The sequence below is a fragment of the Oryx dammah genome, unplaced genomic scaffold (assembly GCF_014754425.2).
Source record: "Oryx dammah isolate SB20612 unplaced genomic scaffold, SCBI_Odam_1.1 HiC_scaffold_18, whole genome shotgun sequence".
Taxonomy (NCBI): domain Eukaryota; kingdom Metazoa; phylum Chordata; class Mammalia; order Artiodactyla; family Bovidae; genus Oryx; species Oryx dammah.
Genome location: NW_024070202.1, coordinates 71,308,194 through 71,332,030, shown reverse-complemented (window position 1 = coordinate 71,332,030; position 23,837 = coordinate 71,308,194). Strand labels below are relative to the sequence as shown.

The window sequence follows — 23,837 nt, the reverse complement described above, 5'->3', positions numbered from 1 at the left end:
AAAACACAAAACAACGAGATGTGCCTGTATTTTCTTCTTAAACTCAATTCCATTCAAGCACTTATATGCTCTTGGGTATAAACAAATTTAGCGTTTAGTCTTAGCTGCTGTTTAAATCATTTGGGCTATAATTCTATTTTATGATTTAGACATCTCAAGTTTTATAGCCAGTACCTGAAGCACAATGAAAAAAATAAGTTGCATAGCTTAAGATAAAGTGCCATTATTATTCTTTCATATTTTAGGGCAAATCATAAATCCACAGATCTGTGGCCTTCATTTTAATCTAGTTTATGACTAATTCATTTTGATTGTTCATAGTTGATGGCAATGCATATTGTTCTTCCATTTGCTGCTTTGGCATCGGTTCTTATTTTCATGTTTTATGGAGAGTCTTAGCTTTAGTTATATTATGCAGATCTAAAGAATTTTTAAGACCAGTTAACAGTCATAGTTATGTTGTCATTTATCAGTATAGCTCCCTCTCTCACCCACCTTTATACGAGCCTGTGTCTTCTAAAATAGTGATGGCAAGGTCCCTTGGGTTTTGCAGAGATAGAGATTAGCATATACATAGATGAAAATATCCCTTGAAAGAAACTCTTTCTGGAAGCAAGCATTTTCCATCCCTTTGTCAGCTATGGAAAGCTCTGTGGGTATCTACTTCCTGGAGTACCAGAAGGCTCAGATGCCATAACCACATCAACTTCTCTTGTTCCCAGTACACAACTACATCCTTGCTCTTTTTCGTGGCTTCTGATCCTGTTTTTGTCTTTAATTCCTCCCTGTTTATGTAGATGTGTGTCCCTCGGATCCACAAATCCTTTGGAAAGTGTGTGGGGTCCAGGTAATAAAAAAAGTACCTCACTTTCTTTCAGTTCAGTCGCTCAGTCGTGTCCAACTCTTTGCAACCCCATGAATCGCAGCACACCAGGCCTCCCTGTCCATCACCAACTCCCGGAGTTCACTCAGACTCACGTCCATCGAGTCAGTGATGCCATCCAGCCATCTCATCCTCTGTCGTCCCCTTCTCCTCCTGCCCCCAATCCCTCCCCGCATCAGAGTCTTTTCCAATGAGTCAACCCTTGGCATGAGGTGGCCAAAGTACTGGAGTTTCAGCTTTAGCATCAGTCCTTCCAGTGAACACCCAGGACGGATCTCCTTTAGAATGGACTGGTTGGATCTTCTTGCAGTCCAAGGGTCTCTCAAGAGTCTTATCCAACACCACAGTTCAAAAGCATCAATTCTTCAGCACTCAGCTTTCTTCACAGTCCAACTTTCACATCCAAACATGACCACTGGAAAAACCATAGCCTTGACTAGATGGACCTTTGTTGGCAAAGTAATGTCTCTGCTTTTGAATATGCTGTCTAGGTTGGTCATAACTTTCCTTCCAAGGAGTAAGCGTCTTTTAAAATCTGTCTTTCTGAGACACTCTTGTCTGGTACTAGTCTGATTTATGAGGGAGTGACAGGCCCTGCTCATCCTCCATCTCCTCCATAACTCCTCCATCTCTCCATGCTATTTCTTGGTGGCAGCACTCATTTGTACTTAAAACAAACAGGTCATGGTTACCTGCTTGACATTAAAAAAAAAAACAACAACAATGTGTATCTCCCCCTGAGTCCTCAAACTAGAATCAGGACTACCCCCAAAGATTTCAACCATTTCCCAGGACTTTAATGTTTTGCTCACTTCTATCCTTAAGACCCCAGGTCTGCAAACTCACTAGGCTCATCTAGTCTATCCTCTCTTTAGAGGTGATACAGCTATGGAATCTGCCCTCTACTTCTCATTTATCCAAATACCACCCACACAAGGCATATGTATGTGGAAGATGTTCCTGAATGCTTGGGGAAACAGAAAGTGTTTATAAGAAAGCAAAGCAAGCAACTAAAAACTACATAATAGGTGGTCCATCTCTGAGGTTTGTCTTCTGCCAAGTGACACTCTTAGAGTGTCATTTTTCACCCACAGTGTTTTATCAAATCAGTTTTCCCAGTGAAGACAGTTCCTTTCCTAAGTGGAATTCCAATACTAGGTTTTATGGTGGTTTTTTCCCATGCTATTACAAAATATGACATGAACACAATGTCTTTATAACTCTATTGTAAGTCTAAGAAGGCAAAGATCTCCTTTCAGATTTCTTAATAACTCAAGAGAAGGAAGGAGGATGAATGTGGACCATCTGTTGTGTGTCAGGTTGAGAAGAAATAATTCACCTAAAAACCATATTGTTTAGATTGCAAAATCAACACAAATTTGTGAAATGACTAGAATTCCCCGATATTTCAAACTCACAAAGCTCCTAGGGACTCTTTGACGTTGCTGCCTCTACTTGCTGCCTACCTGCTCCAGCCTGTCTCTAGCAATCTTTGCTAAGGATGCATGGTGGTAAGGAGGAGTGGCCATGGTGGTCATTGTGATTAACTTCACGTGACTTAGACAGTGCTCATGATGGTGGTACTTCTGAGAAAAGTGATGTCTCAAAAATGGAAAGGCTTAAGTCAGACTGTAATGAGCCATGAGTCAGTTGCTGAGTTTACTTGTTGCTTAACTTTTTGTTATCAAAGATATCAAAAATCTAACCAAAGAAAATAGAGTAATATAATAAACTTCGCTGTATCTATCATCCAGCTTCAATAATTATCAACTATGGGCCATCCTGTTTCATCTATATCCACTCCTTCCTCCACAACCACTACCATTTTATTTTAAAGCTAATCATAGGGGTTTTTTTTCTTTTTTTTCAGGCTCCCCTGGTGGCTTAGCTGGTAAAGAATCTGCCTGCAATGTGGGAGACCTGGGTTCAGTCCCTGGGTTGGGAGGGGAATGGCTACCCACTCCAATATTCTGGCCAGGAGAATTCTACAGACTGTATAGTCCATGTGGTCGCAAAAAGTTGGACCTAGGTGAGCAACTCTCACTCACTTTCAATCACAGGCTTTATTTTATAACCAGGTCTTCGCCATCTCACTAGGATTTGCTTTTATTTCAGTTAAAATTTAACCATAAATAAATTTCAGTTAAAATTTAAACATAAATAAATCACTTAATTGAAACCTTTTAGAGCCAATATTAACTGCTATTACACAAATGCACCTGATGAGATGCCTCACTTTATCTTTTCTTAGGTCGCTATCCTCACCTTCTGCCCCAAAGATAGTTTATTTTCCAAATCAATCTGATGCAAATCATGTCCTTGCATTTCTGAAAGACTAGAGATTCATTTATGTGTATAATACAGAAATGTATATAATAGAAATAAGGCTAAAAAATTTAAAATTGTATGCCAAAATATTAGCACTAACTTTTGGGGGGGTGGTATGAAATCAGGAAAGTTCCATTTTATTCTTCCCTTTTAGTTTATAATTACTTACATTTTTCTGTTGGTAAAAGTATTGGTAAAATGTATTACTTTTATGATTAAAAAATGAACATAAACATCCACCATGAATAGAAATTAAAAAAAAAAACTTTTCTGGAAAATAACACAATTGGCTTCCCTACACAAGTTGAACTCTTCAGGATAAATGGGAAAATTAAAAAAAGAAAATTTTAACTATTCAACAAAATTTGGACCCCCTGAAAGTGCCCACATAGTCAGGACTTCAAACTGTGGTCTTGCCTATCAGCTGAACAAAACCCATACCCATGGCCTGACCCAGGCTTTTAGGGTTGCTTCAGGGAGCAGAAAGCAGTGTAGGAAATGGAGCTGAGGAACTGAGTTACTGAAAGTTTGGTGTCAGATGGCTCTTAGGGACAGAAGGTAGGATATTTGAAACTAAGGCTCTGCTGGAAAAAACAGACACAGAGAGAGTCACTGACTCTTGGTGGGGCCATTGTTGCAGGCGACTTCCTGAAGAAGCAAGGCCATATTTTGCTAATGAGCCTGAAGGCCTCTGCTTCCAAGAAATTCCCCCTCCCTCTCCTGTACCTTCCCCTCTCCGCCCATAATCAGATAAGTTCCTGCCCTTTGATATGAGAGTGGTGTTACTTGCTGTGTCCAAAGGGGATTAAATCGTAATGAGTTATATTTATTGTTCTCATTTAGTTTGCCTTTAAAAATAAGTTTATGAAACAAAAGTCCATTTTCTAATTTTTTTTTTCAAGGAACATGTATTATGTGATTTCAAAAAAGGAAAAGAAAATCTATTTTGCCCTTGAATCTACTCCAGCTTCCCATCTTTTAGGCTTCCTCTAAAAGACTGAGGATGAAAAAAGAGGTGGAGCTGGGGGAGAGAGTGGGGAGGGAGAGGAGAGACCGTGTGTGTGGATGTGTGTGCCTGTTTGTGTCTGTGTACGTGTGTTTTTACGTGTGTCTACGTGTGTATTTCTGTTTGTGTGTGTTTGAGAGCTCCAAGGAGAGGGACCAGGTTACAGCTAGGATTCAGCTCGGTCTCAGCCTCTTCAGGAGCCTCCATTCTGATTGGAACCCACACATGGCAGCCCGGACAATAGGTTCTAGAGGCCCGGCTGAGGAGCTCTAGGCCTCAGCGTCAGATGTTAGGCTGAGCAACAGCAAAACCATGGCCAACAAGGTGCTTTAGACCAAATGTGTCTGTATGAATTAGACGACAGGATAGGGTGATGCAAACCAAGAAAATGGTTTGGGTTTTGTTTCTGGTTGTTTTTTTCTCTCTAACAAGAATTTAAGTAGATGGTCCAGAGTTGGTGTAGCAGTTTGACTGTGTGGGGTGACTAACCATCCAGTTTGTCTAGGATTGGTCCTTGGTTTGTGGAATTTCCAATGCTAAAACCCAAACTATCCTGGGCAAACTAAGACAAACTGGTGACTCTAAGTGTTGGGTCCCAGTGTCCATAGATCTTGCTGGTTTGCCAGACATGCTGTTTCTGTCTGGAGGTGTAAGGAAGCTGCTCCTGTTTTCATCCTTCTTTCCATGTGTAGCCAACAGGAAGGGAGACCAGGAGGGGGATGACGCGTACCTTTCATTCTAAAGGCACATCCCAGAAACTGCACAAACACTTCTACTTACAGTATTTGAATCAGAATATAGTCACTTGGCCCTACCTAGCAGGAGTCTGGGAAGTGTCATTAGCTGGGTACACACATCAGGCCAAAACTTCTATGATTTTGGAATAACAGGAGAATTAGTATAGGCAGGACATCAGGCAAGCTGCCCTCGTACTGAACAGATAACACTTCATGATGCTCCCTACTCTCCACAATTGCTTTCTACATGGTTCTTACTGCATAAATTGGCACATTGTACCATGTGACCATCCACCCAGGGCACCACCAGGTAGAATTGGGCTGGACCTAGGACCCAAGTGCAGTCAACTTATAGTGTTGTCAGCAATCGATGACATGGCTGATATGACTGCGCTGTGACCCTTTTCTAGAAAAATTGAAATGCAGTTACATTAAGTTGTCTGTTGCAGAAGCTGAAAGATATCCAGAGAAAAATCAGGCAGCAGAAACTATGAGGAAATAGAAGCCATGAGACAGAAAAGGTCACCCAATAGCAAAGTTATTGGTAACTGCAGAGTGGCAGAGGTAGCAACAGAGAGGTGCACAGGAGGAGGATTAACCTGTCCCTGTGCAGGAAAAAGATAATCTTATCAACAGAAGTAGGTGGGATTCTGAATCATCTTCTAGTTGCATAAATATGTCTCAGTTTGTAGAGGCTCAGCAGTAAGGCTGCTACAACGTTCCCTGCGACACCTAATTTCAGTTCCCAGGTTAGGGGAGTGATTAAGTATGGAGTTGGCCAGTAAGTTTGTTTGGGTTTTTCCACGGAATATGAACAAACTTTTTGGCCAAACCACTAGTATGTTGTGTCTGAGTGTCTGGGTCAATGGGGTGCCATTAGTGTACATTCAGCTGGGGAAAAAAAACAACAACAACAACACTCTAAAATAATCTAACAAATAAAGACATTTGTCATCTCATATGTTAAGGTGTACACAAGTAGAGAGGTTTCAGGGTGGCCAACTCAGCGACTCAGTGACGTCATCTATAGGGCAGACTGCCTTTTCTCACTGCCATCCTCAGCCCCCTGGTATTGGCTTCAGACTTGCCTCTTCCTGGTTTCAGGTTGACTACAGAAACAATTCACACAGCTAGTCAGGGATGGAAAGGAAATGACCCTCTCTTTAATCCCTTTGTGAGACTGGAAGACACGTCTCAAGCTGCCAGAAGATTTTTTTCCCCCGTCTCATCATCCCAAGCCCATTCCTAAGTCAGTCATTGGGAAGAGGAGGAACTGGCACATAGGTTTAATCTGACAGAGACACTACGGCCAGGGACGGGGCTTGGTTTCCCTTCAAATACAAGGTTGTCCGTATCTGAACAGAATCAAGGTGCTCATTATCAGCAGGAAGGAGGACAAAATAGCAGCTTTGGAAAGTATACTATAGTGTCCACTACAAGATGCTATGAGGTCAGCTGGCTCTTCTCTGGCTGACCTCCAAGGGTACCTCTCACATTTAAGGCCTCAGTGTTACAGATTAAAAACTGTATTAGAAAACAAAATCAGAATTTTGCCACCTGACACATTCTGGGGTGTTAAGTACTTAGTTGCTCAGTCGTGTCTGACTTTTTGTGACCCCATGGACTATAGCCCGCTAGGCTCCTCTGTCCATGGAATTTCCCACATAAGAATACTGAAATAGGTTGCCATTTTCTTCTCCAGGGAAATCTTCCCAACCCAGGGATGAAACCTGGGTCTCCTGCATTGCAGGTAGATTCTTTACCATCTGAGCCACCAGGGAAACCCCTGGGGTATTGATTCACCTTAATCAAAAGCTCAGTTTACAAATCAGGAAATCAGTTTATTGATTTGTAGTCCAAAATGCACAAATCTCTCTCTCATGGCTGGGAAGCTCATGCTTATCACCCAGCACATAGCAGTTAAATAGCCAAATTAATATCCCCAAAGTTTCTTGGTTGTACATAACATCAAAGAAAGGATACAGATGGTTTTGTGTCTTTCTCTGTCTTTGCCACCCAATTTTGGGCTTCTTTTCCATTACACATGACATTCTCCTTGCCTGGAATAGCTTTGCTGCCTTTCTCTGCCTAAAAATGCCCATTCAAACCAAGTCCAACATCACCTGCATGATAAATATTCACTGTAAGTTATTTCCTTTCTCACTGTAGTAAAATTCTTAGTCATCATTATCTCCCTAATGGATGGCACTGCAGTTCAGTTCAGTCGCTCAGTCGTGTCTGACTCTTTGCAACCCCATGGACTCCAGCACGCCAGGCCTCCTTGTCTGTCCATCACCAACTCCCAGAGTTTACTCAAACTCACAATTCTCAGACCTTGTACATGTAAGAATCACCAAATCAAAATAAGACTTTGTTATTAAAAAAATCATATTTTCTATTGACAGAGGAATGGATAGGAAGATGTGGTACATATATATATATAATAGAATATTTACTCAACCATAAAAAAGAATGAAATAATGACATTTGCAGCAACATGGATGGTGCTAGAGATTATCATACTAAGTGAAGTTAAAGACAAATATCATATGATATTACTTATACATGGAGTCTAATTTTAAAAATGATACACATGAACTTATTTATGAAACAGAAACAGACTCATAGATTAAAAAAAAAACCTTATGGTTACCAAAGGGGAAACATGGTGGGGTGTGGAGAATAAATTAGGAGCTTGGTGTTAGCATGCACACAGTACCATATATACCAACAGGAACCCAGTGTATAGCATAGGGAAGTATACTCAATATTCTGTAATAACCTATGTGGGTAAAGAATCTGAAAATGAATGAATATATGTATAACAGAATCTCTTTGCCATATACCTGAAACTATCGACATTATAAATCAACTATACTCCAATAAAATTTTAAAACAAATACAGAGAAAGAAAAAAAAGTTTAACAAAAAATCATATTCTCAGGGAGTGTGATTCAGTAGGTCATGGATGGGGGAAGGAATCTGCATGTTAATATGCACCTCAGCAGGGGATTTAGGCCACGTTTGGGGAAGCATTGGCCTAGGCCATGATCTTCTTGCAATTATCATTCTGGTGATGGGAAATGGCTATGTTCCAGGAAGAAGCCCTCTTCCTCAACTGCAGTGAATGGGCAGTAACAAAAATCTTCCTCTTCCAAGGAAATCAACAAAGTCCCCATGACTTTCTGCTCTAGTCAGTACGTATATTGAAAGGTCCTGGACAGAGAGTTAGGGGTGTAGAACCCAGCTCCAGGCACTTTCTAAAAGGTAGAGATGCCTAAGCTAAGGTTTGAAAGGGAGAAGGTGAGTTTGGTAGATGTGGTGGGAGAGATCCTTCTCAAAGAGGGACAGATTGTTCAAAGCTTGGGGATCTGAGAATATAGGCAATTCAATAAAACAGGCGAGAGGAATGCATGAGGGGAAGTGAAGCACAGAGTAGTCATGGGCCAGTACACATATTATTCATTTACAGCACCATATAAAATAGTAAAAACAACTTATTGAGCCCTCATTCTCCATCAGACACTATAATTTATATATATTATGTACAGCATACTACTGTGTTTCTTACACTATTTGGTCTCAAGTTTAAATATCCTCTTAAAGACTGTATGCTCTTAAAAGACCTTCATGCTCTTAAAAATTAGAGACAACCCCAGAGAGCTTTTATTTATGCAGGTTATATTTATCTATTGATATTTACAGTATTAGTAGTTCAAACTGAGAAATATTAATTCTGAAAACTATGGATAATATACCATTATATGTTAACATAAAAACATACTTTTAAATACAACCAGAATCTCTAGCACAAAAAATATTAGAGGAAAGAATAGCATTGTTTTATATTTTTCCAAATATCCTGACTGTCTGGCTTAAAAGAAGACAGCTGACTTCTCATCTGCTTCTGCATTAACCTTGCACATTCACATGTCATATAGCCTCTGGAAAATCCCTCTGTACATTCAAGAGGGAAAGTGGAAAGGGAAAATAGTGTCTTAATGGTATTATGAAAATATTTTAGCCCTTGTGCACCTTGAATGGGTACTGAGAGGTTGCAGGGGTGCCAGATCACTTTCTGGGAACTGCTGTTTTGGAGGCTGAGAACACTTGAATCATGGCTGTTTCGAGTCTGAGACTGCGATTTAAGCAAGTTCCTCAGCCTAGGTCTCCATTTCCTCCTTAGGGACATGGGGACACTTAGGGAACTTTAAGGGTGGTGATTGGCATGGTGTAAGCCATCAGCAAATGGCAGCAGCAGGTGATCCTTGTAACACCCCTTGGGGGTGAGCTCCAGGGCAGAACAGAGGAGACAGGAGAGCCAGGGGACAAACCCAAGTCTCTGACTTCAAAGGCTGGACTTGTGACCACTGTGTTACACACATGCCATGTTGAGATGTTCTGAGCAAAGATGTACTTTAAAGAGATTAATGTTGTGACCAGAGCTTAGGAAAACCACTCTGGTTGTGGCTTAGAGGATGGGGATGTGGCGCTGGGACTGCAGACAGGGGCTCCATTAGGCCAGGCGGGAACCATCAAGTTTCCTTTGGGCCATGCTGTATCAGTTTGACCTCTGGGAGGGCTGGCCAGAGACAGTGCTGTCGGTAAGGAAGAGGAACTTCTCAGGTGGCGGACTGGGCAGGACTCAGGCCCATGAATGTGGGCATGAGGGAGGTGGAGGAGTCTTAAATCTCCCCGGTATTTCTCACTTGAGCAATCCTATCAAAAATGTGTGACCACATATTCAGAGTATCGTCAACCAGGGAAGCTTTGGTGTCCAGGGCCGGTCACTTTGGCATGGAGCACCAATGTGGCTGATGATAGTTTCCAGCTCTTCCAGATGTCAGACTGATACAGTGTGGCCCAAAGTCCCCACCATAACCACATTTTTACCAAAAACTATTTAGCATTGTCCAAAGTCCAAGGGATAGTCCAAGGGCTTAGAGGGTATCTCACAAGAGATGGTTGAGGTCCAGTCTTTTGTCAAATGTACAGGGTGTGAACAACTCAAGCCTGATGCATTACCCTTTACTGCACTTGTATCCAGCTGCCTACTTAAAAGCACTCTCGAAAAAAGTTACCACCTAATTTTTTCATCAGAGCACCCAAATCTGCTCTGCCCATAGTCTTCCTTATCTCAGTTCACGGAAACTTCATCCTTCTAGTGGCTCAGGCCACAGGCCTTGGAGTCATCCTTGACTTCTTTCCTCCCACATCCCAAACTTAACTCTGGCCAATCCTGTTGATTCCATCTTCAGAGTATGTCGTCTCTTTCTGCTTCCCTCCCCCTCCACTATTTCCACCCTGGTCCAAACCTTCACTATTTCTCTCTGAATGAGCCCAACAACCTCCAGAATGGCTCTTTGTGTTCACCTATGGCCCCTGCAATCTCCGCCACGCAGCCAGATGACCCTTTAAAATTATAAGTCAAATCATATCATTCCTCTTCTCAAAACCCTTTATTGACTTTGAATCCCACTTGGCAAAAACCAAAATCTTCTGACCCCAAGTACCTCCCTGCCCTAATTTGGATTTGCATCCTCTCCCCAACTCAGACTGCTCCACCTGCACTGGCTTCCTCCCTCTCGCCAGACACATCCCTGCTTTAGACCTGTATTTGTATTGAAATATTCATCTTCCTTCCCGACTCTTTGAGTATTTTCCTCCATAGCACTTTTACATCTGTCACACCACTCATTTGCCTATTTATGAGCTCAATGTCCACCTCCAACCACCCCTCTCTGTCCCCACCAGACTCTATGCTCCACAAGAACCGAAAAGTTAATTTTCAAAATCTCTAAAAAAAAAAAACAAAACAAAACTCTCCTGTATTCCCTGTATTGTTGATTGGATGAATGTGTAGGCAAAGGACCATATCAATAGACTTTGCTGCCTATTATTCACTCTTGGATTATTTTGATTCTACAAAAGTTTGATGATTCAGAATCTGACAGTTTTCTAAATAAGCAATGTAATTCTTTCACGTGGCCAAATACTTTCCATTTTTAGGATAAAACAGAAAAGAGTAATTTAGGGCAGATTCTCCAATGTGTAGGTAAGCTCCATGGGGGCAGGGGTTATGTCAGGCATGTGTTTGGTGCTCATGAATATTTATTGATTGACCAAGAACATTCCTACCTATTCTTAAGATCACAATCTGGCAGCACAGAGAGAAATTTAGTAATAATTTGTCCATTTGACATTGGGGCCATGTGAGATTTGTGGATAAGTGACCTACTCAAGTTTTACCATTAACTAGAATTAAGTTTCCAAGTCTCATCCCAGAGTTCTTTTCCTGTTCAACGAGCTCCCTATGTCAGCTTCAAAGACCTTTGGGACTAAAATTAGAGAATAAGGACTTGGAAGGGAAAAGGGTGTTGGGATCTCCCTGTTTCCCTCTCTTTCTGTAGCAAGAGGAGCTGGATTTTGAAACATGCCAGACAGGCAGTCATATCCCCTCACTGCTATTAAGAAGTTGGGAGAGTTTGGTCAAATTGCTTAACTTCTGGTTCTCAATAAACACTTCCATTAAATGGAAATTGCCTAAATAGGGCTGTGGTAATGCTTCCATTGGAGAAGGCAATGGCACCCCACTCCAGTACTCTTGCCTGGAAAATCCCATGGACGGAGGAGGAGCCTGGTGGGCTGCAGTCCATGGGGTTGCTAAGAGTCGGACACGACTGAGCGACTTCCCTTTCACTTTTCACTTTCATGCATTGGAGAAGGAAATGGCAACCCACTCCAGTGTTCTTGCCTGGAGAATCCCAGGGACAGGGGAGCCTGGTGGGCTGCCGTCTATGGGGCCACACAGAGTTGGACACGACTGAAGCAACTTAGCAGCAGCAGCAGCAGCAATGCTTCCATAGTGAGTCTGCAAAACTGCAACACTACAACTCAGAAGTGAGAAAAATTAATTCTTTCACCTTGTGGGTAACTGATGTGGTCTTCCTCATGAGCCCTTCACCCATTGGTTAGCAAGAAAAACAACTCAAGGTTTAATTTTGTTTAGTCTAGATAGATACAGAATCTCAGTAGGAGATGATGAAAAGGATTCTGGAGATGGAGAATGGTGATGGTCACACAACAGTGTGAATGCACTTAATGCCACTGACTTTTACACTTAAAAATGTACAAACTTTGAGCTATAACTACTGGAAATGTAATATCTAACATGACTAGAGCTACCTCTGCTGTATGGTAAACTTGCAAGTTTTTTAGAGAGTAGATCCCAAGAGTTATCTATCATAAGGAAAAAAACATTTTTTTTGGTCTTTTTTTTACCTATATGAAAAGATGGATGTCATGGTAATGATCATGTCACAAGATATGTAAGTCAAGCCACTATGCTCTATACCTTAAACTTACAAGGTGCCATACATCTAACAAAGGTCAATAAAACTGGGGGAAAATGGTGAAAATGTTAAAACTTTATGTATCGATATGTGTGTGTGCACGTGTGTTGGTGACTCAGCCGTGTCTGACTCTCTGTGACTCCGTGAACTGTAGCCAGCCAAGTTTCTCTGTCCACAGGATTCTCCAGGCGAAAATACAGGGATGGGGAACCATTCCCTTCTCCAGGGGATCTTATCGATCCAGGGATTGAACCCAGGTCTCCTGCACTGCAACTGGATTCTTTATCATCTGAACCACCAGGGAAGCCCACGTATCAGTATATTTTACCACAGTAAAAAATTACGGAAAGAAATTATCTAGTCAGATAATTTGGATAGTCTGTTCTGGCAAATCTCAGTCACTTCTGGAAAGATGGTGACTCTCAGGTTTCCCAGGCGTGGTCTCCCTTTTCTTCACTAAACTGTGTTTGGATATATGGCGAGGGGGACATGGAGGTTTATGTGGAAATCCTCTGGGGGGATTTCTTTGGCCCGCTCGGGCGCCTAAGCACGGCCTGCCTCCTTCCAACCCTTGTCCCATGGCTCCAGGCTGAGGAAACACCACGTATTGTGACACCTCAAAAATTTCATTGTGACGCTGGTTGGGAAGCGGCGCTGCAGTTTAGCTGGCAGGGAGAGCAGCTGTGAGTCACCCGTGGTTCCTCATCCCCCTCCCCCTGACTTTCGGGCCACCAAGCCCACTCCTTCCTTCACCGGCTCTGAGGTCCGCCCTCCTCTCCATCCACCGCACCACTCCCCTCATTTGGGCGTCTTCTTACCACACCTGGGGGCGTGCTTAACCTCTGTGATTAATCACTGACCGCTGGCCTCCCAGCAGACTGGAAGCTTCTCAAGGAGGAAGGCTGTGTATCACCAGTGTCTGGGGCCATTCCTGGGTCAGAAAATGTTTTTCGGAGAAAACATCCATCTCAGTAGCTGCCCGCTCCTTGTCTGCAGGCCTTTGTTATAGTACCTAGGAGGTGTCAGGGCCCCTACCTTTACATCCCAAAGACAGTACAAAAGGAGGGCATGAAATGCTGTGAAAAGAAACACACAGTTCTTACCAACGTGCCATTTTCTAAGTCCTGGAACAGTCATGACATTAGAAAGTGGTGTTCCTGCTTTGTGGTGAGCAAATGCTGGTCAACAGACTATGTGAGGTCTGAACCCTCAGAGGAAGAGGAAGAAAAAGAGAAAGAGAGTGTATGTGTGTGTATGTAAAGTTCCCGACATAGTAGCCAATTAAAGAAATCACTGCGTTAGCTGACACGTCTTTCCCAGGTTGCTATCTGTTTAAACTATGGCGTTTAATAAAGAAGAGAGGCTGCCCTTAACTCATTTTAAGTATGACAACAACAATAATATCATGGAGAACCAGTTTTTAAAAAGCACAGTTAACCATAATTCATCCTTGGAAGATAACTGGGAGCCACAACAAATTATATTAAAAAAAAAAAAAAAAAAGAAAGGCTCCAAAGCCCATTTACTTACTGAAAATTCCTCCAAAATCTCATATGAGAAGGTGGCGGTAAACATAAGGTCCAGGTGCTTGTTTTTTGTTGGTCCAGGGCCTCCTCCTGTCCTGGGCCTGAGCACGGCACTTTGGGGCTCCCTGCCCTGCTGGGTTCAGCCACCAGGGAGAACGGCGGCCAGAGACCAAGGTTGGGAGGGTTCTTCCCGACTCTCAGCTGGATTTTCTGGCAGAGACAGAACGCCCCTCCATTACAGCTCCTCCACTCCTCAGAGCTCCAACTTCTGCAGGGGCGGTTACAACTCTCCAGTGTTGCTAATATGCTTTAATCCTGCAGTCGGACACAACTGAGCGACTGCACTTTCACTTTTCACTTTCATGCATTGAAGGAAATAGCAACCCACCCCAGTATTCTTGCCTGGAGAATCCCAGGGATGGGGGAGCCTGGTGGGCTGCCGTCTATGGGGTCGCACAGTCGGACACGACTGAAGTGACTTAGCAGCAGCAGACCCTTCATTAAAATCTCCTGAGCTATAGAGTTGGCTTCTCTTTCCTGAAGGAACTCCAACTAATTAGTCTGTAATAAGAAACTCCTGACTGGCACCAGCTAGGGCCCTGATGTCCTGATTTGCCGGTCACTGAAGGAAATGGCAACCCACTCCAGTATTCTTGCCTGGAGAATCCCAGGGACGGGGGAGCCTGGTGGGCTGCTGTCCATTGGGTCTCACAGAGTCGGACATGACTGAAGCAACTTAGCAGCAGCAGCAGTAGCAGATGGACATTAATTATGTTAATGCAGATATTTCATCAGTTCTACTAGATAATACAGCTGAGTTCATAAACTAAAGGCCAAGAACTTGTACTTTCAAATTTCATTGCCTTCTTCAAGTTGAAACCTTAGGACGCTTTCATATCTATTCCAACAATGGCCAATGTTAAAATAGTCTGAAGCTGCCTTTTAAGATTTCCTTTAGTGTTGTTATTTGGAATAATGTTGATCCTTCTTTAATGGCAGGTTTGATACAGGTCAACAGTCAAATGCCATATACATATATGAAAGTTAGCAATAATTTCATGATGCTTAGATGCAAATGTCACTTACTGTCCTCAAAATGTATTTGATAGCTTGTTTTTCTTTTAAGCCAGGATCCAATCAAGGTTCATCAGTGGCTTCTGGTTGTCTCTTTAGTGTTTTGGGGGAGGCAAAGACTTTATGTGTGTAACTCTGTGAACCAGTGTATGTGTGACACTGTAAACATGTGAACTAAATCAAATGGAACTTCAGGGAAGGCTAAGTGTTCAGGGTATTGCAGAGGACACAACTTGGGTGTAGGAGGAGATGAGTCAGCCATTCATCAGGGCCATTAAATTAGTGTGGGTAGTCGGCATTTTCCTTTTTCATGTTAGGACACACAAAAAAATAATGATATTTCCATAACATGCTGGGTTGAACAGAGGGGGCTTCTTGGAGGCTGTCTGGAGCTCCAGCTGCCCCCCTCAGGTTCTTGTCCCAGTGGTGGGGGACCTACATTTGCAGTATATCTTGGAAATGTTCAGACCAAAACTATGGCAACTTTTGCCAAAGTTTCCAGGCTTCTTTGGGTCTTGGGGTATTTTTTTATTTCCAACCCCATCATTTTAGTGAATCTTGTGTGTTTCTCCCTCAAGAGTCTCAGCTAGAGTCTTGCTCTGTCCCATCAGCAGCCACATATACCCATTAACCTAGAAACACAACGACAGGGGCAGCCTTTTTCCATGTTATTTATTCAGTCAACTAGCTACACGTTGGGGAAAAGCAAATTACTCCAAGCTTTTGGGGGAGGCCTGGGTGATGGGTGGAAGGCTGGAATTTTAAACAGAAAATAATCTTATAAACAGTTAGATGAAAGATTTACAAAATCCATTAAAAAAAATAGTATCCTCTGAGGGTAAGAGACAAAGATAAAATCATCACAAATAAATTAACAACCTCTGATCATTGCATTCCTCAAAACCAAAGTTCCTGAAAATGGTTTGCATTTCAGACTGCTGCAATTTGCAGATACTTATATGGTCTATATTTCCAAAAAAGAAAAATAGAGACAAACACCAAGCAACAGATTAATACAATGTAGGGAAAATTGAGCACATGAAAATAGCTATCATTTGGTAGCAAAAATAGAGTTATGCCAATGTTAATATCAAAATTAAAGACATTTAAATAAATTATGTCAATACAACTGCTTATTGCTCCTATTCATAACTAAAAGGTCTGAGGAAATTCTATGATAGCTGGAAGGCATAATATAACTTACAGAATAAGTATTAGACCTATAACAAGGCTCAACAACCAAACAGAATCTTTATCATTTTTCTTTTAGTGTTGCCATTATTAATGGTAGGACAAGGTCACTTGTCATAAATCTGGAAAACACAGAACAGCTCTTGAAGCCCAAGTCAATGATTTACTGGAAGTAATTAAAAATTGTATGTGAGAAAAGCAGCAGCCCAAATGAAGTAAATATTTTTTAAAATAAATGGTTTGTCTATTTTACTCTCCCAGAGAGTCCATAGGAAGCACATGAGGCCGTGGGGGCTGTCTGGGCATTCTGTGGGGATAATGACGGTTGTCCTAAGGCAAACTCTGTCTGTTTAGTTAATACCAGAACCAGCCTGGCTTCTAGGAGGTGAATGGCAAGGAGAAAGAAGCTGCACTGAGACTCTGATTATTACGTTTGACTCCAGGAAATACCATCGTGAGCTCTGGGACCTGGGGAGGGAGTGATCTGCCTGGCTACACAGGACACTGTGGCCCCTTCCTGAAAAGCATCTCTCGCAGCTTGGCACGACCAGCAGGGGCAACAGTACCGCATTACCTGCGGTGTAACGTGGGAAACTGACTGCAACACGGTCCCATTTCCAAGAACAGCTGTGCGTTCACCATACATTTGGGATGGGACGCCCAGGAATAAAACAGAGGTTACAATGAGCACCTTCAGCGATGAAGTGATTGGCATTATGTAACTGGGAGATTCAAAACCCGGAAGAGTCAGTTCTGCCTCAGTTCTCAAAAATGCCATGTTTCTGCTTCCTTCATCTTAAGAATATAAAATGTCCTTGAGATACAAATTAGGTTGAGAAGGTGCTTTTGAGAGTAGAGACTGAAGGAAAAAAGAAGCTGTTTCCCCCTCAAGGGAATTTTAGGATTATAATAGGATGTATCACCAAGCCATTTAAATGTCAGGAAAACCCTTTATAGAGGTGGATACTAATAGGTTTTAAAATTGGCATACCTATTCAAATTCATCCACACTCCCACCTCAAATGACTACAAAGGTGATGTTTGGTCCCTTGATCCTGTGATTACAAAATGAAACATAAGATCAATTGAAATATCAACTGGGACAATTAAAGACTTGCCAAAGACCTCAAGACAAAGCTACATCCATTCAGGCTGCAAGTTTTGTTCTTGTTTTGAGCCACCCTCTGCCACAGTCAGTATTACTCAAGTTCTACATTTACCTACACACTGTGAAAATGAGATTTGTTTTCCCCTGAGTACCCTTAAAATCCACAGGCCTCTTCTTCCTGTCTGTGAGCAGAATGCAGATACAAGCTTGAAAAGAAAAGAACAAAGCCCATACCAAAGAATTTGATCATTTTCATTAGAGATGGAAATGATATTCTCACTGTGTTCATCTTGACATCTTGATAAAATGGAATGGATGAAAGCAATATTTAATGAATCACATATTATTTTAAAATGCTAGTCACTTGCAGATTCCAAAAGGCTACTGATCCACTTTAACTCTATTTTGAAAATGGAACACTCTCTAACTAGTTGTTTCTGTCACACTGAAAAACAGTGCATCCTTTTTTCGTTACTTATTTGATTTTTCACTCATAGCATTCTTTGATGTTATTTAAATATCTAAAAATGTTTTCTGGAGAAATTTTTTTTTACCACATCATTTTACTTGATATCCCATAGGCTTGTTATGGACTTTAGAGGAAACTGCTTAAAACTCAAGCTTTGGTTTTAAAGTAATACGGGCAGAAATTGGAACTGCTTTGATCACAGAATTCAACTAGTGCACATATTCTATTATTGTAATCAGCAATAACACATTTAAAAAGGCAAAGTTTCTCCTTTTGGTAGTTATAATCTGTATCATTCAAGACTGCTGCAAAACTCACAAATAAGTGATATGAGTTAAGAAGAAAGTGTAGGAAGGGGATAAGAAAGACATTTAAAGCTTTATCAGAGCACAGCACAAAGGAAGAACTCAATTCTCTACATTTGTCTATAAGGCAGATGGTCAAAATTTTTAATACAAGATCTAATATACATTGTTTATTAAGAGGTAGAAAATACCAAAACAGTATTTAAGGAAAATGTGTTGAGTTACTTAAAACAATCAGCTACTTTATTAAACTTCTGGAAAGTCAAACTGCCATGTGGAATGCCCTGTGTATTTTAACATTAAATTGGGTCATTCCACACTCAACAGAGATGTGGGCAAACCGTGGGGGAGGTTGGGGTAGAGTAGGAAGAGAAAACAGTTTTTTTAACTTGTAATGAATTTAACTCTAAGGAGAAATTTCCTACTGTCTGCCTGGGAATTCATTATGATATTTAATAAACAGAGATTTCTCAAATTATCAACACTTTCTCTGTATGCTTTTGCACAGAGGCAATGAAACTTTCGGGAGGGATGACTTCAAATGTTTTCCTCTTCGAGAAGGTACCACACCCATCTTATACAAAAACATATCTCACTAATCTTATACCATTCTCTCCAGTCACTGAAATGCAAATACGAGTATTCTTCAGACTCCAGCACCAGCAGAATTGTTCTGTGTGAGCAATTCAAAAGCTGTCTGAGGCAAAAAGATACCTAAGCTACCAAAATAAACCTGGGCAGCTTATGCATGGGTGAGTAACCCTAGGTATTCTTTTTTCTTAATGCACCTGGGAGAGATGGATTTTCTTTACAACCTAATTTTATAAGACATAAATTTAATTAGAATTTTCCTAACCTTTGGAAAATTAGTGTTAAAGTTTCTTTTTTAACCCACACATTAACATTCAATCTTTTATTTTTATTAAATAGTTTATATACAAAAAGAAATATCAAGGTGTTCTACATTCATATAAACAATCATGATAACATTTGAAATTGTAAAGAAACCTACTGAAGAAAATATATACTTAAACACTTACAATGCTAAGCTAAGAAACACAAGTGATCATTTTAGATAATATTATTTAAATATACAGACACAAGATGGTGGCTTCAGAAAGCAAATGCAGGAGAAGCACAAAGATGTCTTGTTCTTTCCTCTTTCACCACAAGACAGGATGGTCCAGTTTGGAAAAACCAAAATCTTTCCTAAGTTCCAAATAGGTGCCGTTGCTCACCCAAGAGTCATCAATGGATTTCCTGTGGAAGTGAAAGAATTTCTTGAAGGCTCTTGCCAAGATTGTCATAGTCTCTATTTCCCTTTTCAGTTCCTCTCCGCCCTGCCCAGCCCTCCACCCCTTCCCCGCTGCTGCCCGTCCAGATTAGCATTTGCATCTGCACACCCTGTCCCTATGGTATAGAACTGGACTGTTTAGCTACTTCTGACTTCGGCTTCTCGAACTTAGAGGCTGTGAGAAATGGTATTTCTGAGACAAATGGGTGAGGGAAGAGTCTGTGGTACAGAAAATATGGCTGGGATGACAGTTACCACCTTGAGTATGACTATGTAAATGCTGCAAATTAATCAGGTTGTTCAAATCAAGTCATAAATTAACAGTGAAAAGGAAAGGAATTGGAAATTACCACAATCTAGAGTTAACAGCCTTGGTTCACTATTTGACTAGATGTTCAGTTCAGTTCAATTGCTCAGTCGTGTCCGACCCTTTGCAACCCCATGGACTGCAGCATGCCAGGCCTCCCTGTCCATCACCAACTCCCAGAGCTTGCTCAAACTCATGTCCACAGAGTTGATGATGCCATCCAACCATCTCATCCTCTGTCGTCCCCTTCTCCTCCTGCCTTCAATCCTTGCCCAACATCAGCGTCTCTTCTAATAAGGTAGTTCTTCACATCAGGTGGCCAAAGTATTGCAGTTTCAGCCTCAATGTCAGTCCTTCCAAAGAATGTTCAGGACTGATCTCCTTTCAGATGGACTGGTTGGATCTCCTTGAAGTCCAAGGGACTCTCAACAGTCTTCTCCAACACCACGGTCGGTTCAAAAGCATCAATTCTTCTGCACTCAGCTTTCTTTATAGTCCAACTCTCACATCCATACATGACCACTGGAAAAACCATAGCCTCGACTAGATGGACCTTTGTTGACAAAATAATGTCTCTGCCTTTTAATATTCTGTCTAGATTAGCCATAACTTTTCTTCCAAGGAGTAAGTGTCTTTTAATTTCATGGCTGCAATCAGCATCTGCAGTGATTTTGAAGCCCAGAAAAATAAAGTCAGCCACCGTTTCCCCATTTATTTGCCATGAAGTGATGGGATCGGATGCCATGATCTTTGTTTTCTGAATGTTGAGCTTTAAGCCAACGTTTTCACTCTCCTCTTTCACTTTCATCAAGAAGCACTTTAGTTCTTCTTTACTTTCTGCCATAAGGGTGGTGTCATCTGCATTTCTGAGGTTATTGATATTTCTCCCAGCAATCTTGATTCCAGCTTGTGCTTCATCCAGACCAGCATTTCTTGTGATGTAGTCTGCACATAAGTTAAATAAGCAGGGTGACAATAGACAGCCTTGATGTATTCCTTTTCCTATTTGGAACCAGTCTGTTGTTCCATGTCCAGTTCTAACTGTTGCTTCCTGACTTGCATACAGATTTCTCAAGAGGCAGGTCAGGTGGTCTGGTATTCCCATCTCTTTAAGAACTTTCTACAGTTTATTGTGATCCACACAGTTAAAGGCTTTGATATAGTCAACAAAGCAGAAGTAGATGTTTTTCTGGAATTCTCTTGCTTTTTCCATGATCCAGTGGATGTTGGCCTTTTGATTTCTGGTTCCTCTGCCTTTTCTAAATCTAGCTTGAGCATCTGGAAGTTCTTGGTTCACATACTACTAAAGTCTAGCTTGGAGAATTTTGAGAATAACTTTGCTAGTGTATGAGATGAATACAATTATACAAATGCAATAGTTTGAACGTTCTTTGGCATTGCCTTTCTTTGGGATTGGAGTGAAAACTGACCTTTTCCAGTCCTGTGGCCACTGCTGAGTTTTCCACATTGGCTGACATATTGAGTGCAGCACTTTCACAGCATCATCTTTTAGGATTTGAAATAGTTCAACTGGAATTCCATCACCTCCACTAGTTTTGTTCATAGTGATGCTTTCTAAGGTCCATTTGACTTCTCATTCCAGGATGTCTGGCTCTAAGCAAGTGATCACACCTTCATGGTTATCTGAGTCATGATCTTTTTTTGTATAGGTCTTCTGAGTATTGTTGCCACCTCTTAATATATTCTGCTTCTGTTAGGTCCATACTGTTTTTGTCCTTTATTGGGCCCATCTTTGCATGAAATGCTCCCTTGGTGTCTCTAATTTTCTTGAAGAGATTTCTAGTCTTTCCCATTCTACTGTTTTCTTTGCCCTGATTTCTATTTCTTTGCCCTGACCCCTGGGGAAGTCTCTATTATCTCTTCTTGCCATTCTTTGGAACTCTGCATTCAGATGGATATATATTTCCTTTTCTCCTTTGCCTTTTGCTTCTTTTTTTTCCTCAGATATTTGTAAGGCCTCCTCAGACAACCATTTTGCCTTTTTTGTATTTCTTTTTCTTGGGGATGGTCCTGATCACTGCCTCTTGAACAATGTCACAAACCTCTGCCCATAGTTCTTTAGACATTCTCTCAAATCTAATTCCTTGGATTCTATTTGTCACTTTCACTGTATAATCATATAATACCAGATATTACATAGACCCAAATTCAAAGGGTTCAAAAGAGTGGAGAGCTGAATTTTTCCACCCTACTCCCGGCCTCCTGGTTCTCCTCAGAGACAATAAACTCCGCAGCTTCACTTTCCAGAGAAATTCCGTGTGTGTGAGCTTCCATGCATGCACACGTGTGCTCCACTCCTCTTTTTTTTGTACAGTGGTAGCCCTGGATGGTGTCCTACCCCTTAAGTTTCTGCATAACATATATACTTGTTATATCCTTTTCCATTGTCAAAATAGGGTCAGCAAACTATAGCTTAATGGCCAAATCCAGCAGTTGGCTTATCTTTGCAATTCCATTTAACTGGAACATACCATGCCTGTTCATTCAAGTATTGACTACTGCTGCTTTTGCATTGCACAGCAGGGTTGAGTCATCACTATTGAGGCCTCACACTCTGCAAAGTTAATATTCACCATTTGTCTTCTGCAGGGAAAGTTTGGTTTCTCTGGCAAAAAGGAATTCCTTGTTTCCTTTTTAAACAGTTGCATGATATTCCATTGTGGGGATGGACCATAATTTAACAGGTACTTGACTGGTGGACACTGTGTTGTCAACCTCTAGCTATTATAAACAAAACATATGTTATTTTGTATGTGTGGGAGATTTATTATATTAAAAATTCCTGTAAATTAAAACATTTGGGTGAAAGAGTGTGTGCGCTTGTAATGTTGACTGATACTGTCACATGTTTTAGAAAAAGTGAGGAGTGTGTATTTATCCACATTCTTAGGAACACAGTGTTTTGTTTTTTTTTTTTTTAATTTTGTATTGGGGTATAGCCAATTAACAATGTTGTGATAGTTTCAGGTGGACAGCTAATGGACTCAGGTGACCGAGTCCATTGTACACCTATAATCCACTTGAGGTGTATAATGGAGCCATGCACATGTATCCATTTTCTCTCAAACTCCCCTCCCATCCAGGCTGCCACAAAACATTGAGCCGAGTTCCCTGTGTTATACAGTAGGTCCTTATTGGTTATCCATTTTAAATATATGCCGATCCCAAACTCCCTAACTATCTCTTTCCCCCAGTCTTATCCCGGCAACCATAAGAGGAACATGGATTTTTATCACAATTGTTTCCCTATTCCAATAAAGGCATGCGTTTAAAATTACTCAATCTGCATATGAGATATTTTTCTTTGAAACAAAGATGACTAATGCTGCCAGAGCTGTAGTTTCCACTTAGAATTTCCACTGATACTTTGGTGACTCCTTAGTGTCAACAGACATCTAAGTCCCCATACTCCTCCTCTCTGTCATTTCTGCCTGCTTCTAACTGGAACAGTTCCAGGGCTGCTACTGCTGAACAATTCCCACCTTTTCTCACATTTTCACCTGCCACATCCAACACTCTGATAATTTTATAGACAATCCAAAAGAAAAAAAGCTGCCGCTGTGTTTGGTCCTTCTCTATTCCAGACAGAATTCTTACACGGTTGAAGCGACAGCCTAGGTAACATATTATATTTTGCATTTAAATGTTAGTTCATTTCCCATAGAGCTCCACAGACTTTATGAAGATTTTTTCAGGTTTTCATATCAGGTCTAGTTGATCAATCTCCTTACCTAGTTCTTGAGACAGTTTGGTTACCCATAATATTTAATGATCCTAAAAATGCTGTAACAAACCTCTTTAACAAATATTAGTAAAATCAATTGATCAGTCTGTTAGTCTATCCATTTACCTATCCATTGCCTTTCTGAAAAAAAAAATTTAAGGAAACTTGAGCCGGCCTGCAGCCGCCTGTGCTTAGTGAGCCGGCTCACAGCCGCCTTCACTTCATGGAAAATAGATGGGGAAACAGTAGAAACAGTGTCAGACTGTATCTTTTTGGGGCTCCAAAATCACTGCAGATGGTGACTGCAGCCATGAAATTAAAAGATGCTCACTCCTTGGAAGAAAAGTTATGACCAACCTAGATAGTATATTCAAAAGCAGAGACATTACTTTACCAACTAAGGTCCGTCTAGTCAAGGCTATGATTTTTCCTGTGGTTGTGTATGGATGTGAGAGTTGGACTGTGAAGAAGGCTGAGCGCCAAAGAATTGATGCGTTTGAACTGTGGTGTTG

At 41.2% G+C, this 23,837-nt stretch overlaps 1 protein-coding gene across 4 annotated transcripts in view; it reads right to left on the bottom strand.

The window, feature by feature from the left end:
* Positions 1–15,561: 15,561 nt before the first annotated feature.
* Positions 15,562–23,837, bottom strand: part of OSBPL3 (oxysterol binding protein like 3) — a 98,616-nt gene continuing 90,340 nt past the window's right edge. For all 4 annotated transcript variants that reach the window (XM_040259761.1, XM_040259763.1, XM_040259762.1 and 1 more), the window contains one exon: positions 15,562–19,239. In XM_040259761.1, coding sequence (XP_040115695.1) covers positions 19,143–19,239 — 97 coding nt within the window. In that variant the 3' untranslated portion in view covers positions 15,562–19,142. The remainder of the gene's footprint in view (positions 19,240–23,837) is intronic.